At 38.0% G+C, this 18,754-nt stretch overlaps 1 protein-coding gene across 1 annotated transcript in view; it reads right to left on the bottom strand.

Annotated features, from left to right (window-relative positions):
* sptlc2b (serine palmitoyltransferase, long chain base subunit 2b) overlaps positions 1-18,364 on the bottom strand; it is a 34,747-nt gene extending 16,383 nt beyond the window's left edge. The window contains exons 1-7 of the mRNA XM_042503018.2: positions 18,107-18,364; positions 10,045-10,239; positions 9,349-9,503; positions 6,405-6,553; positions 5,028-5,152; positions 2,867-2,960; positions 1,826-1,931 (exon numbers count right to left, since the gene is read on the bottom strand). Of these exons, the coding sequence (XP_042358952.1) occupies positions 1,826-1,931; positions 2,867-2,960; positions 5,028-5,152; positions 6,405-6,553; positions 9,349-9,503; positions 10,045-10,239; positions 18,107-18,250 (968 nt within the window). The 5' untranslated portion in view covers positions 18,251-18,364. The remainder of the gene's footprint in view (positions 1-1,825; positions 1,932-2,866; positions 2,961-5,027; positions 5,153-6,404; positions 6,554-9,348; positions 9,504-10,044; positions 10,240-18,106) is intronic.
* Between the last annotated feature and the right edge of the window lie 390 nt (positions 18,365-18,754).

Raw genomic sequence — 18,754 nt, 5'->3', positions numbered from 1 at the left:
AAAGTCAGCACATTGATGTAGCATCATGTTCAAAATAAATGCAGAGAAATGTTCCTACAATGAACTTTGACCTGTAATATTTCGTAGCTTGTCGTATAAAAGTGCTTCATTGTTTTACTGCAAATGAGTTTACTGTTACAGTGAAGATGGGGACATGTTCGTGTCATAAAAACAGCCTTTAATGGTGTCACAATGTGAAGGTATTGATTTACTAAAGCTGTCAGAGGTCTTAACCCTTTGAAACCGAAGCAAATTGGTTGATTGGTTTTTCAAAAACATGAGGCAGCACTGTGAAAAGTGTTTTTTGGGGCCATGTGTTGTTAAGTTGCTCACTGTCTTTTTTCCACGTTTTGAAAGAAGAATCAATGAATAGCTCTGCAATTTATTGGTCATCGTCTTCTTCTTCTTATTATTATTATTATTTGTCCTATTTAGGTCCCTTTAATCTTTTTGGCCTGTCTTGGGGAGTGTCTGTCCCTTTAAGGGAGTAGCCTGTTCTCTAGCATTTGTTGCTTCAGTGCAGCCTGTGTCTCAGTTACCTGAATGAACTCTGTTCCCTTGAGTGTTTTTTGTCGCGCTCACATCTTTTGGACAGATTACGCTTCATAAATACATAAGCCACGTTGGTTATTTGCTCACAGAGCTTGGGTACTTGCAGTGGCGAGTGAGGTTGTAGTAAACTCAGCTCTGCTACGAGCAGGAGGAACAGAGAAAAAGGCGAAACGCGAGACTCTCACACTGAGCTGAAATGAAAAAAAGAGTGCTCAAACTGCGGTAGAAAATGTAAATAAACAGTCTCATACTGCGCTTTTGTTATAGTGTGTGGTGTTTTGCAGCAGGCGGGGCTCAGTTGCTCTACACACACGCACACGCACGCACACGCACACGCACACGCACACACACACACACACACACACACACACACACACAGGAAGTTAACAGAGGGGAGACAGGGACAGCTAAGTGTATGAGTATTAATGAAAGTTGTTCTCTATGTTGCGGTGCATGACAAGAAACCACCTTTGTGACAGCTGACATAAAACGAATGATCAGATTGGGGTCTGAAGGCTCAAGTCAAAGTCAAAGTCAAAGTCACCTTTATTGTCAATTCTGACATGTTTGTTAGACATACAGGAATTTAAATTGCGTTTCTCACCATGCCCACGGTGCAAATAGTAAAAGGACAAAAAGAAAACAGAAAAACAAAGAGAAAAAAAAGCTAAAAATATATATGTACATAAATTAAATAGTCAGGGAATAGAAAGAAAGAACGAAAGAAAGAAAACATAGACATGATATAAATATAACATAATATTCACGATCCTGATCTGTCAAAAAATGGCTTTATCTGCCCCATAACGATGTCTGATATCAGATCTGGACATCTCTAATACTGAACTTTACAGATCAAATAGAAATTGAGTTGAAATTATTATTTCTGAAGCCCTTTGCTTTATGCATTGTGACTGGCCTACATTGAACTTTGACTTCACCAATCTGTCAAGCTCTCTGGGTTGCCTTTGGGTGTGAAATGTGTCAAATAAACAAATTTGCCTCGCCTTATTCACTGTTTAAAAGTGTTTTCATGCCTCTTCTCAAATGTGCAAATAAAGAGACAAGTCACGCTAAATAAAGATTAATGAGTCCACACCCAGAGAGCTGTGGGTGTCAAGTCGTTGGCTGTAAACAGAGTGTAATGTGATACAGCTGTGGTATAAAAATACTTCAAAAATATCGATAAAAACTAAATTAAACTTCATCAGGTCTCTGCGTTTGTGTGTGTGAGGGTACTGTAGATGCATTGGAGTGAGTGTAGTGTGTATACCTGTAAATGCCCTCCACCACGATGAGAATCTTCTTCCAGGGTCGGTGGGTTCTCGGCTGCCCGTGTGCGATAGCGTCTCTCAGCAGCTTCTCCAGGCTCTGCATGTCTACGATACAAACAAACCCCAAAAACTTTTGTTGTCTGAGGATAGATTTTACTCCCCTCAAGAAATACAAGAGTCATGTTTAATTAATGGATGAGTGTCAATATTTTATGATCACAACCCTCTGTAGCATTCAGAGTGTTTTCTTAGCCGTCTGGTTCCTGACTAACAGTAACGCCTCGTTTCCACACAGATCTGAGTACACAGTCAAGTCCACCTGAAGTCCATTCACTTCTATGAGAACCATCCAATGTCTTTATGAAACTCCTCCTTTTAAAAAAAAAAAAAATCCAAAAATTGGCTTTTTGGTTTTTCGAAAAATGTGAACTTTAGCAGGAGAATATGGACAGGCACTATGCATTGTTTACCTCTGGAAATTAGCACAAAAAAATTAGCTGACATGCAATTATATTCAATTTAAAAAAAAGCAAAACTATGGCTGCAGATTGCAAGCCGGCAGCTGAGAGTTTCAACAGCCCAATTAGTTAACGTGGGCACAGGAAGGAAACAGGCAGCCCTTAAGAAAACTAAAACTGACACGTGTTTGTGTCCACTGTGAACTTGGCGTACGTCTGTATCTCTGGTGTCTGGTGTGTGTACATGACTGTGTGTGTGTTCATCCTAATCCCAAAACAATCCCGCCACACCTTCTACTGTGCAATTAAACACAGTACATAAGACAAAGACAAGGTGGAAGTGAAGGTGATGTAGAAGTAAGAGAACATGTACTGAAAACAACTCGCTGTAACTCACACCCATGTTAAATGTATTTGCTCTCCTGTTGGGTAAAGCAGATTACAGCTAAATCCTGTCTCACAGTGATGAAAGATTAATTGTAGTCACTTTAATCCCATGTGTTACTGACACAGACGGACACCGAATGTACAACTCCGTCTAACTGTTCTTTGGTAACATGCTCAGTATTGGAGGTCACCCACTGTTGTGTTTGAAGACCCGAATTGTGGAGCCGGACAGGCGGGCACCCAGCACCAGGGACGCGTGATTCAGCTCGTCACTCAGAATAAGACAGCCCTAAAAACAGGAAGAGAAGAAAAACAGGAATGATTTTTTAAATGAATGTTGTGGTTTTCTTAGCTGATGATCTCAGTTTTTTTTACATCAGGAGAAATCCACAGTTAACCAGCAAAGACAAACATTGAGAAATATTTAAGTTCAACCCTCTTTATTTGCCTCAGAGTAAACCCAGGATTTCACATGCTGGAGTGTTTTCGTGTTGAGCAATGACTTTACAGCCGAGGCTCAGATCATTCCTCCTTGAGGAAGACTGAACTGAAGCCTCTGGAACAAACCCACAATGATCCAGGCTTGTTTGCTGCTCACATTAACCTTAAACACTTAAACACTTAAATGTAATGCTTTTAAAGCCGTTTCCAGATCATTTTTAACCAAATTTAAGACTAATTTTGAGACAAATCATCTTACTCAAGCGCTGCAGGTGAGTAGTATACTTAATGCGTAGTCCTGCACAGAGGCAGGTTTTATGTATGAATATGGTTATTAAAATTCGGTCATCTACATTTTGCCAACAGGTATGTGCAAAAAGACAGCATTCTCTTCAGTGGAGGGTTTGTGGTTTTGTATGACCAAATGAGTAATAATAATAATATTCAACTTTACATATAAAGTGCTTTTTGAAGCCAAACTTGAACTTTCACGCTGAAGAGCTTAACTCGTTTTAACAAAAATAAATTAAAAGGCTTAATAAATTGAGGCTTAATATTTTCAAAATGTAATATAAGACACATTTTTAGGACCTTCAGACACTCTGAAAATGTGTGACTATTTTGTGTTAAAATTAAAGAAACAAAAAAAAAAAAAAAAACCTGGACCCATACACATGGCTGGATGATACAAACAAAATTAAATATCACAGTATTTTTTATTAAATACCTCAGTATAAATATCGTGTAGATATTGTAGGGTTGACTATTAGTGCTTTCATAAACTACATATGCTACATATGATTTTTTAAATCAATAATAATGACTGAGAGGGTAAAGGCAAATGATAAAAATAGCTAAAACAATCTGGTAAGAAAAATCACATCACATCACTTTACTGTAATGAAGCCTTTAAACCTGAAAAAAGAAAACCCACTTAGAATATTACGATACACAAAACCTAAGTCAATGTCTAGTCTCATATCATGATATTTATAAAGTATTAATATTTTGCCCAGAGCTAACCCATAAGCCTGTGTGAAGTTGGCACGGACTGTGTGTATTAAAAAGCCATCATACAAAGTCTCTCGATCAGAGTATGAGATTCTCATACAAACAGGAACTTGGCATCCATGTGTTCTGATTGCAATGAGGAAAATACTCTTCAATGATGGAAATATTTTGTTCAAGATATCATAAATATTGCTGACACCTTTTAAACACACCCAAACATTCACACAGGTCACACCACTTCTTCTGGTCAATGAGTAAATTGACTTGTTACACAACACACGGTTGCACCACGACATAATGACGCGAGCAAGTGGAAAAGTGACAGGTACAGTTAAAAATCTATGAACCTTTGTGACAACAGCAGTGACTCAAATCTTTACAGTCTCACTGTAAGCTCTTTAGGCAATAAACATATATCCGTTTTTCAGGAAATGTGTTCTTTGACTCACAAGGTGCACACGCCTGTCCGCTCAGATTTGTACTTCCCGTTTAAGTGAAACTGGCAAGAGAAGTAAAAGGCAAGCAAGGACAGAAGTAAAGACTGGTATGTGTGGTTTGTTGGGGTTGGAACAGCAATGGCTGGGACTTGTCAGTCTCCCACCCCCCCTGCACTTGAGATGTTTTGAAAGCTTTGTCCGGAAACTGGCTTGTTGTGGAACAGTCTGAACTCTTCAAACTTGGACATTGATCTAAAAAAGTAGCTTGTTTTCGCGTAACGCAGGAAACAGTGTTGTTCTTCGCAGTAAAAACTGTTAATGGCGCTTAAATTCAACTACAGGATGCTACAGGATGGGTACAAAGAACACAACAAAAACCCACAAAAAAATATTAAAAAGTAATGAAATCAAGAGGAAGTACTGTTAAGAACAAAAAACAAACAAAGGAAATGAATGAAATTCCTTACCTTCCCAGTGAGAGCAGGAATGTTCATGGAGTTCGTAGCGAAGCCCATTCCAAAAGCCATCGATGACTCAACACCCAGGAACCTGGCGACCAACTGCTCCAGCTCCTCATGAATGTCCAGGTTCCCTGAAAATAACATCATCTCAGTTTAACCACATTTTCCCATCAGTCTACTGCAATCTGTTGTGTAGGAAGAAATGATTCACACTTGTTTTCTTACACCTGTTTGACAAACAGAGAGGTCAGTCTAGTTTCCTTAAAGGTTCAATGTGACATTTTTAAAACTCTTATAGAGCTATGGAGCTTATTTTTATGAGTGGGCATGTGTTTTATTTATCTTGTGCACTTGCATGAGGACACAGGAAAAATGTCCAAATTTAGAAAGGGGGAAGGCATATTATATAAAAAAAATCCAAAACATTAACACATGCATAAAAATTAAATTAAACTAAAAAAATGAAAATTTGCTGGAGCCATCCATCCCACATACAATGTCAGATCCATCTTATCTCCCAGAATGCTTCAGCCATCCCTTCATCTAGAGCAGGTGCTCTACCTTGTGCTAAACCTTTTATTTCTGTGGTTTACTGTATCATAGCAACCAGACACAAGCATCTCAGCTGAAATAACACTGCTACCCTTATTGTTCTGCCATGTTCTGCATTTAACACTGAACAAGCATTATTTGTTGTTATCTCTGCCATTTAAAAAGCAACAACATACAGCCTAAGAATGGCAGTAACATTGCATATGGTGTATGCTGTTGAGCCTCCTTTAATTACAGCAGGGGAAATTCTTTCACAACATGTTAACCTATTCCATGGATCAACAGATGGTGATAACAGGCCAAGATGTGGTGCAATGCACAAGCAAAAGCAAAAAAGCAGACTTTAAGTTACTACACATGGATATAAACAATTCAAGATTTAAAAACATTTCATGAGGAAGGAAATGCATTCCACAAGTTTGGTAGACCTCAACTGACTGTTAGCATTCTCAATTTTTACAAGAAACAGGGCTCTGCTGAGCTAAATACACCACTAACCTCTGCTGTTCTTTTGCCAAAAATTAAATGTGACAAACTAATCTGTGGCTGCTCAAGTCAAAAGGAGGCTGCAGCAAAGTGGGCGCTGAGCAGAAATGAACCTCAAAGCTTTCACAGTGCTTTACTGTATTTCAAACTCAACCTCTCAGTCTTTCAAAACCACCCAACCTGCCGCCTCTGTTGTTCTGAGAGAAACAGACTAAAGAGGGAGCAGCTGTTAAAGTACCAGCTGAGGTCCTTGTGATCATGAAATAACTCAATTTTCATGATAAAAAGCAATTTCTACATGATGACAAATGAAAAACAGATATTCTAGCTCTTTTTCACCCTTACCAATCTCACATCGAGTGCTGCCCACTCCAACTCCGTACTTCTCTGTGGCCTCAATAGCAGCGTCAGCACAAGCCCCGGTGTTCTCAGCGAAGCCGAGGTAGTTGTATGAGCCCATATTGATGACGTCCTTCACCACTTTGCCCGTGTGCCTGAGAGACGGACAGAAAAAGAAAGTCAGAGATGGGGAAGTGGTGCCCCGACTCTAGGCTAACAAAAAAATATAGAAAATGCATTTTTGCTTGAAGCATCCCACTAATTATATATTAACATTACAAATTATGTCACACAAGAGGACAATAATAAGGGCTAACATACAATAAAGTGTATATAGTGTGAAATAAATAGGGATCTCAATAAGATTTTGGTTGTTTACATATCAAGAAGACAACCATATATAATTTGACATACAGTGAAAAACAAAAAAAATATCGACTTTGGTTTGGAGTTCAGGTCAACCACCTGACTGTAGAATTTGACAAACAAGTGGCATTGTCACAGATAAAACCGCTGATTGTCTGACAGCAGCGCAGTAAGACAAACAGACAAACAGAGTGGAGCAACGTGAATATCGGACAAGGTGGCTGCCAGCGCGAATCTCCACCACAGGCTGGCAGCGCTGATCTCGGACAGCGCGGATCTCCGACACAGGTTGGCAGTGCATATCTCGGACAGCACGGATCTCCAAAATGGCAGATGGCAGCGCGGATCTCCGACAGCAGCAGCACGGATCTCAATCCCTGTACTAAAAAATGCATTTCCTGGGAAACGTGTCTGGATGCTTAAAGCTAAAATTTAGTGTAAAACCATGGCTGAAAATGCATAAATATATGGCTGAAAATGCAGAAATACATAGTTGAAAATGCAGACATATATTACAAATTGCTGAAAATATCTGAAAAACTGGTAGAAATGAAAGCTGAACTGCTTTAAACTGAAGAAGCTCCAGAGTGTCAAAGGAAGAAGTTGATGTTAACTGAAAATAATAAACAATAAATGTTTAATATTTTGAGGCATAAAATGTAGAAACAAAATTGAGAGGCATAAATGCCCTTCAAGAACATAACTTTTTGGCATTTGAATGGTTTCTGTAGCTGAAAGTATGCAGAAGTAGTAGTATAAGTAGAAGTAGTTCTAGTACTGCTAGTAGTAGAAGTTGTTGTAGTAATAGCAGTAGCATGAGTATAATTACTTGTCCTAGTACTAGTAGTATTACTAATAGTAGTAGCAGTAGTAGAAATAGTAGTAGTAGATGTTGTTGTAGTAGCAGTACTACTATACAGAAGCATCCACACTAATAATAATAATAATAATAATAATAATAATAAAGAAAAGAAGAACAATAGTGTGGATGCTTTGATGCATCCACACTAATTATCTTTGACATGTGTGCCTGTTGGCTCTGGCTGCCTGGCAACCATTTCCTGTTCAATGTTAACCTTTTTTTATCACAGTGCGTGATAGCTGTGGCAGTTATACAATAGTTTATTGTTCCAAAGGAATTCAGCGGTTCATAGTTCATATTATACTTTACATACCAATGAGATAAATAGCAAAAATATTACACAAAATTCTCAGTTATCAGGGTACATTTCCACTTGACCCTTGGGGAGCATTAATATGATAATCAATAGAAAATAATTTAAGTAAGTAAGCAAGCAAGTAAGTAATAAATAAAAGAATAAATAACAGTACAACATGTAAGGGATTATATTTCAAAAGAAGGGTCTTCAGATGAGTGCTGATCAAATTTAGATCACCTCATATAATGATAAAAATATACATCCATCTCTTAAGAAGTTAATATAGGAAGTGGTAATATGTAAATATAATAAAGTATAGTAAGTGCTAAAGTTGAATAAAAAGACACACAACACATGTAGGATTTAAATTAAAATGCTATAAAGAGAATTAAATATTAAAAAAACACAATAATGAAACAGCCATATATTTAAAAAAAATCATAAATAAAAAACACTTGGGGTTAGTAAAAGTTATGTGTGTAAGTTTATCTGATAGTATGGTTGTATTTGATAATGTCAAGATCATTTATTGTGATTTGCTTGTCATAAAATTATATTGAGGCCGTTTAGTCTGACGACTTTTTTTTCTGAGGCTGTTTGGTCTGATGACTTTTTTCTGAGGCTGTTTGGTCGGATGACTTTTCTTCTGAGGCCGTTTGGTCTGATGCCTTTTTTTTCTGAAGTCTGACAGTGTTTTCTCTGAGACCTGATGGCGGTTTTTCTGAGACCTGATGCTTTTTCATCCAAGGTCTGACTCTGAACCCTGACACCTGAGGATGTCCTAATATGGACACCGTACCCGTTGCTGAGCGAGCCAAAATCACATCTCATCCACTTCACTCTCCTCTGATCAGACGCTAGACAGAAGAAGGCTTGGCAGAGGTACAGCTCCCGCTCCGAGTCAGGCCAGCCTCATCGTGATACAGACTCTTCTCCCTCTTTATGTCTTTATGTTTCAGTTTCGTTTCTACCCTCCACTCCAACCGGCTTGTTGGTGTATGCCATCGGAGGGGACCCTTTCGCGGTCCGCTGCATTCAGTCCAATTCCCACACAACTTTTCCTAATGCTGATAAATACCACTCTATCGTAGAAAAGTCATGCTTCAGCATAAGGGGCCGTGGTGTTAAAAAACTGTTGCTGAATGAGCCCTAATCTCATCTCATCCACTTTTTTCTCCCGCAAGCAGACATTAGACAGAAGAAGGCTTGGAAGAGGAACAGCTCTCGGTCTAAGTCGGGTCAGCCTCGCCCTGATACCGGCTCTCCTCCCTCTGTTCAAGTGTAACTAAGTGAACTTCCTGTTGAGCTAAGGATCAGTGGCACAATAAAACACAGCTGTGGAGGAGTTATGACCCTCATGGACAACGCCTTGATTCTAAATTAACCCTTGGTGCATACAGATACAAAACAATGCAGCGACTTACTCGAAGGTCCAGTTGTAGTCGTGAGTAACTCTCTCCACCAGGTCCATCTTAGCACCAGGGACGCTGCAGATAGGTCTGTTCCAGTTGTCTCGGATCCTCATGTACAGGTTCCTGGTGTAAAAGTTCTCAAAGTCCTGATAGAGGGGGACAAAATCCTGCAGGGGAAAGTGTAGGTGATTTTTTAACAGTGTGTCTTGGCAGTTTAATACATTTCAAAAATAACTGTCCTTGTTTTGTGGCAGATGAAGGCAGCAGTCAATGATTACTGTTGAACCAGATATAATAGCAGCCCCTCCACAGAGCTGCAATATCATAATTGCATGAGTTGATGCAAATTTTTCGCAACCTTGCCATTTTTTCAATTACATCATTCCCAAACACAAAACTCCTTTCCTTGTTTCTGGTTGTGAAGATGCAGACATGTGCAACCATGTTACCTTCTCAACTGTAGTTGACAACAAAAGAAATGTGGTCCTAATCATATCTAACAACCAGAATCTTTTCAGATGGAGGCCCCTGAAGTGATATTTTATCAACTGAAGGTATATGACATCATGTGTATAAATTTAGGGGTCCTTATAATTTGAAAAAGGTCGAGGTTTTCAAGCAAATTCTTGGAATGACTGCTTAGCCTTGAATGTTTATTTTTTAATCCCGCTTTGGGATCCAAAGGGTCCAAAGTAAAAACTGCTTTACCTTCTGCTCTTCTTTCTCCCGAGCCACATGACACTTTTCGATGCCCCAGTGGCGAAGAAAGTCTCGGAGGTAGCCAAAGACGGTGAGGATGCCGTAGCCCATGTAGGTGAGCACGGCCACAAGGAGAGGAGTCTCCTCAAACGATTCCACAAAGGGCTTCTTGTACAGGCTGGAGTTGTGTGGGACATTTTGGTTCTGGGGGGAAAAAAAGTGAAAGAATTTGTAAAAACAAGTCTGCACATAAGAGATATTACCACATGTTCAATTCTTTTAACAAAATGTAAATAACACGTTGGCTTAAAACAGAATGAAATAAAGTATACTGCAATTCTAGAGGGTTTTTTTTAGATTTTTTCTATTATTTAGAAAATGTTGTCATTTTTTTCCTTTCAAATTTTTGGTGAATTTTAAGAACATTTTGCATTGTTTTTTTTTGGAAAAAAAAATTCTTTAAAACTTTTGGCAATGACTTTTTTTCTTCAAAGATTTTTTTTGTTGCTTTTTATATCTTTTTGTGCAGATTCCCCCTTTTCTTTCATTTTTTTGGCAATGTTATTTATTTTTTCACCCCCAAATTTTTTTGATGATTTTTAAAGAAAACATGTCTTCCAAACCTGCGGGCCCACAGAAATCAAAATCACATAATTTATTAGAGCCACAAACTGTAAAAACAGAAATCATCATTGGATTTTCAATTTTTCAGCAGTCCTTGAACACTTCATGTGAAATGAATGGTTCATACATTTTCCTCAATTCACTTGGGGAGGCTCAAGGAAAGCCTCAGATGCCTAGTCGTAATGATGCCACTGGTTAAAACTTGGTAAATAAATAGAATTGCAACCAAAAAGGTGCTTATTATTGCTTCAAGACCAGTGCAAAACTACATCATGTTCGCAGGCCACAAAATACCAAGAACAGGGCAAAAAATAGCTACTGCAAATTAACTGTACTTCAGAATTATGTGTGTTTTTCACAAAGCTGACACTGATTCAAGTAGATGGATGGACTCATGAACCACCAGTTGGGAGCCACTGCTCTACAGGTCATAATAGAGATTTAAAAAACAGTAAAACCGAAGAACTTTTTGTCCCAAACAGTTCTAAGGCCAAGGAACAGATTTATGAGTAAAATGCTAAGTCATACCACTTTAACATTCAGCTGGTGCTTTAAAAAGGTAATGGTTTATCCAAGCTTCTGTTTACTCATTAAATCTGCTCCAGCCCAATAAATCGTGATAGAAAGCAGAGCAGACCAATCCAGTATTAGCTGGGCACACACCAGGCGACAGCAGGGCTGATTTGTTAGAATTGTGTTTTTCTTGGAAAGAGTTAGAAACCTAATAAAGGCCACAATAAGCGCATTAATTCACAGAGACCAGGCCGTGCCCGGGCCCCCGTGGACCAGTGAGCAGTAAAATGGCCATCAATCCCTGGTTCTAATTCATTGAGTTTTATGAATAGCAATATTGATCTTGGATTATGGGACCATATAAACATGGTCACACACTGGAGGAGTGCCACAAAAACTACCAGCATTATTTCGAGCTGGACTGTGGACCGGCTGTCTACAAATAAAGAAAAAAAAACTTTGAACAAACGAGGGTGGTCACTCATTACGGCTCTGCCCCGCAGCTTAGCAACCACACCTCATGTGACCGGTCATGCTTCTCCAAGAAATACCTCGGAGCCAGGGAGCGGGAGAGCGCCGAGTAAGTTCAAAGCCAGACAGGTCCCTTTCTCTAAAGTTAAAAATTGCACTGAAAGAGCAACAGACCAGGAGACGCGGTTTGCTAACTGTCAAACAGTGAGCACAAAAACACATTCACATCCAAGTACACCGCTCAAAGGGACTGTTGCACACTGATGCCAACCACGGCAGCTAAATACAGTCTGGCTGACGTCATATTAGCTTAATTTTTTATGGCTGTGGACAAACAGGGACTGAGAGGAGGTAGACCTGTGCCATTCATTTAGAGCTGGACGGCAACGCGACTGACATCCAACAAACAAACGCAGTGGAAATGTGCTCTTTCACATGCCTGCTCTGCAGATGGAGAGATGAGGATCATATTACATTGTATAGACAATAAGGAAAGCTCACACACAGGGTGTATTTCACATGAGCAAATTAACTGAGTAAGTCCTCTCCCTGCTAACTGCCCTTTCAATTTGGGCTCATTTTTTGTGAGCGATTATTGACACTACCATCCCAGCTGATTGAGATCATTTATCCCCACCTGCTCATAAAAATCCTTCCTCTAAGCATTTTCCTATATTCTCAATGTGGGGATTATGGCTCGCTCGATAAGGAAAAGATTCATTTTTCAGCTGCGGACACAGATCCATGAGGACATTTATTACCATCGTTATTACATATATTTGTGAATGAAACTCTACTTTCAAATGGTCTAGATCAGTGACACTCAACTTAGGGCCTGCAGGCCAAATCTGGCCCCTGACAGGTAGCTGGGTGGCCCCCCAATTATTTTCTAATCGACAATAAAAATAAAGTGATAGACTACAGGAATTGTTTTTGTACTTTGTTTTCTAAATATTTTTGGCATTTTTTTCTTTTAAAATTTTTGATGATTTTTTAAAAAAGAAACATGCCTTCTAAGCCTGTTAGCCAGTCAAGACAGAAAAAAATGCCAAAATCACATAACTATTACAGCCAAATACTGTAAAAAGAGAAATTATCATTGAATTTTCAAATTCCATTCATTCATTTATATTTGGTTTATTTGCCCATTTCAGTGTATAATTTTCAAAACAATAACAAAAACCCATAATACACTTTATTTTCTCTTAACACTTCTACACGTTCCATGAACAAACAGGAGCAGGAAGAAGAAAATCTTAAAATACCTGCCCCTTTCTTACCAATAACAGAAACACATAAATACACGTAATTACAAATTTCAGACAGTTCGTGAACACATTATGTGTGAACGCGTCATGAATTTTCCCCAAATCTTTGGACACCCAGGCCTAATGACGCCACTAGTTAAAACCTAGCACATAAATAGCACTGCAACCAAAAAGTGCTTATTATCACCAATGCAAAGGCACAGCATGTTAACAGACCACGTATACCAAGAACAGCACGATAAAATAGTTACTGAATAAAAAAAAATCTCACTCTACAGCAGGAAACCGTATTTCTAAATAAAACCTCTGCTGCAAAATTAAGGTTTTTTTTCACAAACTTGACATGGTCCGAGTCACCTGCGGTCCATTCAAAATGGACCCATGTCCCACCGGTTGGGAAGCACTAGTTTAACGGAGAGAGGCCAGTCGGTTTAAGGAACACTGAAGGTACAGCTACAGCAAACAAAGAGTTAATACACACCCCGGCTCCTCCTGCAAACACACAGGGGGTCTGACTGTATCTAACTCCAGTTTCAGTTACCTTATCAACAACCAGCAGAGCTCATATCACAACAAGATGATGTCAACGTTTTACAGCTGATAGCAATCCTGTGAATTACTGACCTTCAGAGGCTGATAAATACTTCACACACTATCATTCAAGGCTGGCCCAATCACACTGTTTGACATCACCGGAAAGAATATCAACACACTGGCCTTATTCATCTGAGAGATATTAAAATCCTCCAAGGGAAAAATGCAAAATTGCTGGTTTGTGGCTCCGAGGACCATACTTACTTAACCCTTCAAAACCTGGTTCGACATCAGTTTACAGATACTGTTTACATGCATGTAAACCTCTGAAGCAAGAGCAAACTGGTTTGATTTTCTCTTTTTTAAACATAGCTAAAAAGGCAAAGTGCAACTTAGCCAGAGATGTCCCACAAATTTGAATTAATTAGAAATTAACAGATTATTAACAGAAAAATGTCCAGAAAACTGTATTTATAATAATAATTATTATAATTATTATAGCTTTTCTGTCCATATATAGTAACGTTTTTCTGTTTCTTTACTTTTTTGTGTTAAATTTGGTTATTGGATATGATCAAAAAATATGGTAAAATGTGCAGTAAACTATTTTATTATTCTTATAATAATATATTTAAAATTATGTTACAGAAAAAATAAATTTACAAGTTTGTTTTTGTTTTTTGCTTATTTTCAGGTAACGTTCTTGGTTACTAATTTCTTTCTCATTTTTCATCTCTTTGTTGAGTTGCTCGTTGCCCTCTTCAGATGTGTTTTGAAAGATGTCAAACTTTGCTCAGGTTTCAAAGAGTTGAGTGTTTCAGTGTTTAAACTGGGAATCAGATAAATATCTGCAGAGATCTGAACTGTAGCTTTGCCTTAACTTCTGGCGGGACAGAGACATTATATTCATGAGGATATGATTGGTATAACAGCCAAAGCATCTGGACCTAATTGTGTAAATCCATTTTATGTTGAGATCAGCAGCTCTGCAGCTTTATGCGGTCGAAACTCTGGAATTTGATGTACTCGTAAGTGAGAGTGTGCATTTCTTCTGTTTACGCAGCCTGTGTGCTTTATAGATTTCTCCTCTGTGTTGATCCTAAACTGAAACACAAAAGGCATGTGTGTGTGTGTACCCCACCTCCACTACAACACACACATTCACTCTGTGTTTTGGTGCTTTTCATTCCTCACTAGGAGGGACCGCACCCTTCACAGCCCGGAGACATTCCTCTCCTGCTGAAGAGTCATGTGGAAGCTGCTCTGCCGCCCTCCGCCCCGAGGAGACAGACAGGCAGCTTCACCCGTAAAAACACAACAGGGCTTCTTCTTCACACTGGAGTCAGTAAACAGAGACCGGTCTGACTTCCACACACACACACACACACACACACACACACACACACACACACACAGAAACAACAGAGTGTAAGGTTACTAAAAACTCCACTACAATGCCCCCTGATCAGGTAGCAGGTACAACTAAACAACACGTTTAACCCTTTAAAGCCTGGTTCAACATCAGTTTTTTTTTTGTGCTGCCTTCAGATGCCCTTCACAAGCTATTTAACAATTTGAAACCAGAGCAAACTGGTTTGATTTTTTTTTTTAAATGTGGAAAAATGCAACTTGGCAAGAAATGTCCCTCAAATTGCAAGAAATTAGTCAAAGGTGACGAAGAATGGGTGAAAATTGTAATAAAATTATCAAAAAACTATGCAAAAATGTACAGGAAACTATTTCCAATCATTATACTTATTTTTAAAATTATGTTTCAAAAAAGATATAGATATATATTTTTAATTTTCTGCCCTTTTACTTGCTTTTCTTACTTTACTAGGCCTAATTTCTTGCTATTTTTTGGGGCCATGTGTTGGTGATTTGCAAACTGCCTTCACCACATGTTTTTGGAAGAAACCAAAGCAATTTGCTCAGGTTTCAAAGGGTTAACACACCAAAACAACTGCAGGTTTCATGGTAAATACTCCCGTTTGCAGGCTATATTCTATACTTTAGAAACACAGTGCTACTAATATTAAGTATAAGAAAACAAAAAGGGGATGCCATTTATTAATTTTGGGACCCTTACTTAACCCTTAGAAACCTGGCATAACATTAATTTACCTGTGCTGTATTCAGCCATATTTCACGAGGAATTTGACCCTTTAAAAACTGAGCAAATGAAAAAAGGCAATGAACAACTTGTAAGAAATGACAATAAAATGACTTTAAATTAGTTTAAAAAATTAAAGGATTATTAGAAAAATGATCAAATAAAAACAATAAAAGGTAAAAAGTATATCTATAATTATGATGTGATATTTAAAATCGTGTTACAGAAAAAACTATAATGAAATATATAAAATAATTGCATTTTTTCCCCATTTTCAGCACTTTTTACTATAATTTTGCAAATTTTGGGGCCATTTTCTTGTTAAGCTGCTTTTTGCCTTCTCTCTGTTTTTGAAATTAATCAAAACTATTTCCTTAGGTTTAAAAGGCTTAATATACATTAAGACTGACATCTTCCATAATACAAGGGTTTGCTAAATAGGCCGGTTAGTCTCTGCTCCCTGAAATCAGTCTTCCTCAGTGGTATAAATTAACTGAGTAATAATACTCCATTAGTGTAATTAAATATAGAAGAGTAAGAAGTTCGACACATACTGTTGTGGATGGTAGTCAGACACAAAATGTATTTTAGCCACCTAATAAACATCCCACCCGAAGAATCAATATCATCTACGTTTTTACACTACACTGACAGTGTTTCCAGCACTTCACCTTAATGTCAGTCACTGATTTTCCATAAAGTCAAAGTTGTTATATCTCCCTTTTTAAAGCCAGACTCCATAGAGAAAAACAGTCATTTAACATCACTGAACTCAGGAGCTGCTGGTCTACTGCTGCCTCTATCTGTTATTTTGTGTTAAATTGTGACTTTGGCTTTCAAATTGGTTAGTTCAGATTCACCAAACTCACAAAATAACACAAACTAACTAACTAATCGAAGCAGCAGTAGACCCAAAGCTCCTGTGTTCAGTGAGCTGAAATTACTGTTTTTCTTAATGGAGTCTGGTTGCTTTAACGAGAGCGAGGAACTGGAGTTGTTAATGGCTTCAACATCGAAATCGGCTGTCTGACATTACGGTAAAGTGGTGAAAACACTACCAATACAGTGTACACTTCTAAGTGATGCTGTTTTAGGTGGCTAAAATGCTTTTTGTTGATGCTACAGACTCCAGCCTGCTTCTCCAAACTGGGGTTGTGCAGACTGACATCTACTGTAGGTAATACACCGACTGTGGATAAGTACCTCATACAATACCATTTTCAAAGATCCAGACTATCCTGTTAATTGCACTAAATGTGAAAGAGGATAGGTTTAATATTACAGTATCCAAAAAATAGGGAAAAGTTTCCTGGAAACTCTGTCATTTTATTTTACATTTAAAATTATCTTACAAAATATATATATATATATATACATATATATAAATTAAATTAAATTGTTCAGTATTGTTTTTCATGTTTTCTTTCTTATTTGTGCTTATTTTAGGGTGATTTTCTTGTAATTTTTTAACTGAGGTTTTGCTCATTTTTGGACCATGTCTCATTGCCTTCTTCCCATGTTTTTGGAAGCAATCAAGCAATTAGCCTTGACTTTAAAGGGTTAAAATGTGTCGTACTGTGACAGGCTGCTAAACTAGTACATGATGCCAGGAATCGGCAGCTATATAAACTAATTAAAAATTAGCTAATGTTTATGTAAAAACAGGGTAGGATTAATACAAAATTAGCAAAAGCTAAGGAAAAAAATTCCCAAAACTATAGTCATAATTACTTTATATTTCAAGTTGCGTTACAGACAAAATTTAAAAAAATAAATAAAATAAACACAAATTGTAAGCACATTTTTAAAGGTCATTTTCATATTAGATTATTTCCCACAATTTTTCTTCTTATTTTCAGGTAATTTTCTTGTATAGTTTTTTTTTATGTGTCTAGCAAAATACAATTTTCAGCACTTTTTTTTAAAGCTCATTTTCATAGTAGTTTATTTCCCACTATTTTATTCTTATTTTCAGGTGACTTTCTTATATATTTTTTTCTAATATATTGCTAACAAAATACATTTTTCAGCACTGTTTGAGTAACTTACGTGTTTGTTTTAGGATATCATTTTTATTAAATTTATTTTTCCTTTATTTTCAGGTTATTTTCTTCTTCTTGATGTTTTTACTGATTTGTTACGCTTATTTTTAGCCATGCCTTGTTTGGTTGCTCATCGCCATCCCCACATTTTTTTGGAGGTAATCATATAATTTCTCCTAGATTTTAAAGGGTTAAAATATGTCGTATTAAAACAGGCTGCTAAGCTAGGACACGAAGCCAGGAACAGGCCGCTGTATAAACTAATATAATAAACTAATTAGCTTCCGGTCGTTAGCTAACGTTAGTTTACTTACGATGTGACGTTAAACTGCCGTCATACGGACACTTGTCGTAAATACTCCGAAACACACACTTATAACCGCGGATTAGCTAAACACGGACAAAATAAATGAGTAACATTAGCTAACGTCAGTTGGTTAATTCAGACGCAGCCCGGCTTGTTTACGGTGCTGCGCCCCGGCGGAGCGGTGACGGTTGGGCCTTACCTTCTCCCCGGGGCGACGATACTTCTGCGGCTGTTGAAACAGGCAGTGGCTCTTCACGAAGCCATTTTTACCGGATTTTTTCCCGTTGGCGGTCCGGTGACAGGCGTCCCCGTTCAGCAGCTTGTTGGCGGAGCTTTCCGTCATCGTGTCGGCGGACGGCGGCGGTTAATTTCCCGGTTAGAAGTTACCAAACTTGTGTAACGTTACCGTGAAGTCATGTATGAGCTCGAGGAGGAGACGGATTCAACGCCCACTCTGCACTGTGACCGCACGAGCCCGCCGGAAACCACGCCCCCGGAGACACCTCATTGGTCAACGCTAGGACTACACTTAAAAGATCGTCTATGTAAAACATACGCATTACTCTGACTAGATGTTCTTTATTTTCAGCCTCTTATGGGGAATATTGGTGCTTTTAGCAGTTAGGAGGAGTTTAACCCTTTAAAAACCTAAGCAAATTGATTGTAATTCTTTTAAAACCATGGAAAGAAGGCAGTGAGAAATTTAACAACACAAAACAAGAAATAAGTAACGTTTGCAAAAATTACCAGTTTTGGCAAATTTTCTTATGTATTAGTCTAGTTATGTTCTTTTATTCATAATTAATTAGCTAATAACCTAAAACACTCCTCTTATTTGGTTGGTGAC

Source organism: Plectropomus leopardus, chromosome 16, assembly GCF_026936395.1.
Source record: "Plectropomus leopardus strain MGB_pleo_1.0 chromosome 16, ASM2693639v1, whole genome shotgun sequence".
Classification (NCBI taxonomy): Eukaryota; Metazoa; Chordata; class Actinopteri; order Perciformes; family Serranidae; genus Plectropomus; species Plectropomus leopardus.
The sequence above is the reverse complement of the archived record's forward strand: the minus strand, read 5'-3'. Positions and strand labels throughout refer to the sequence as shown.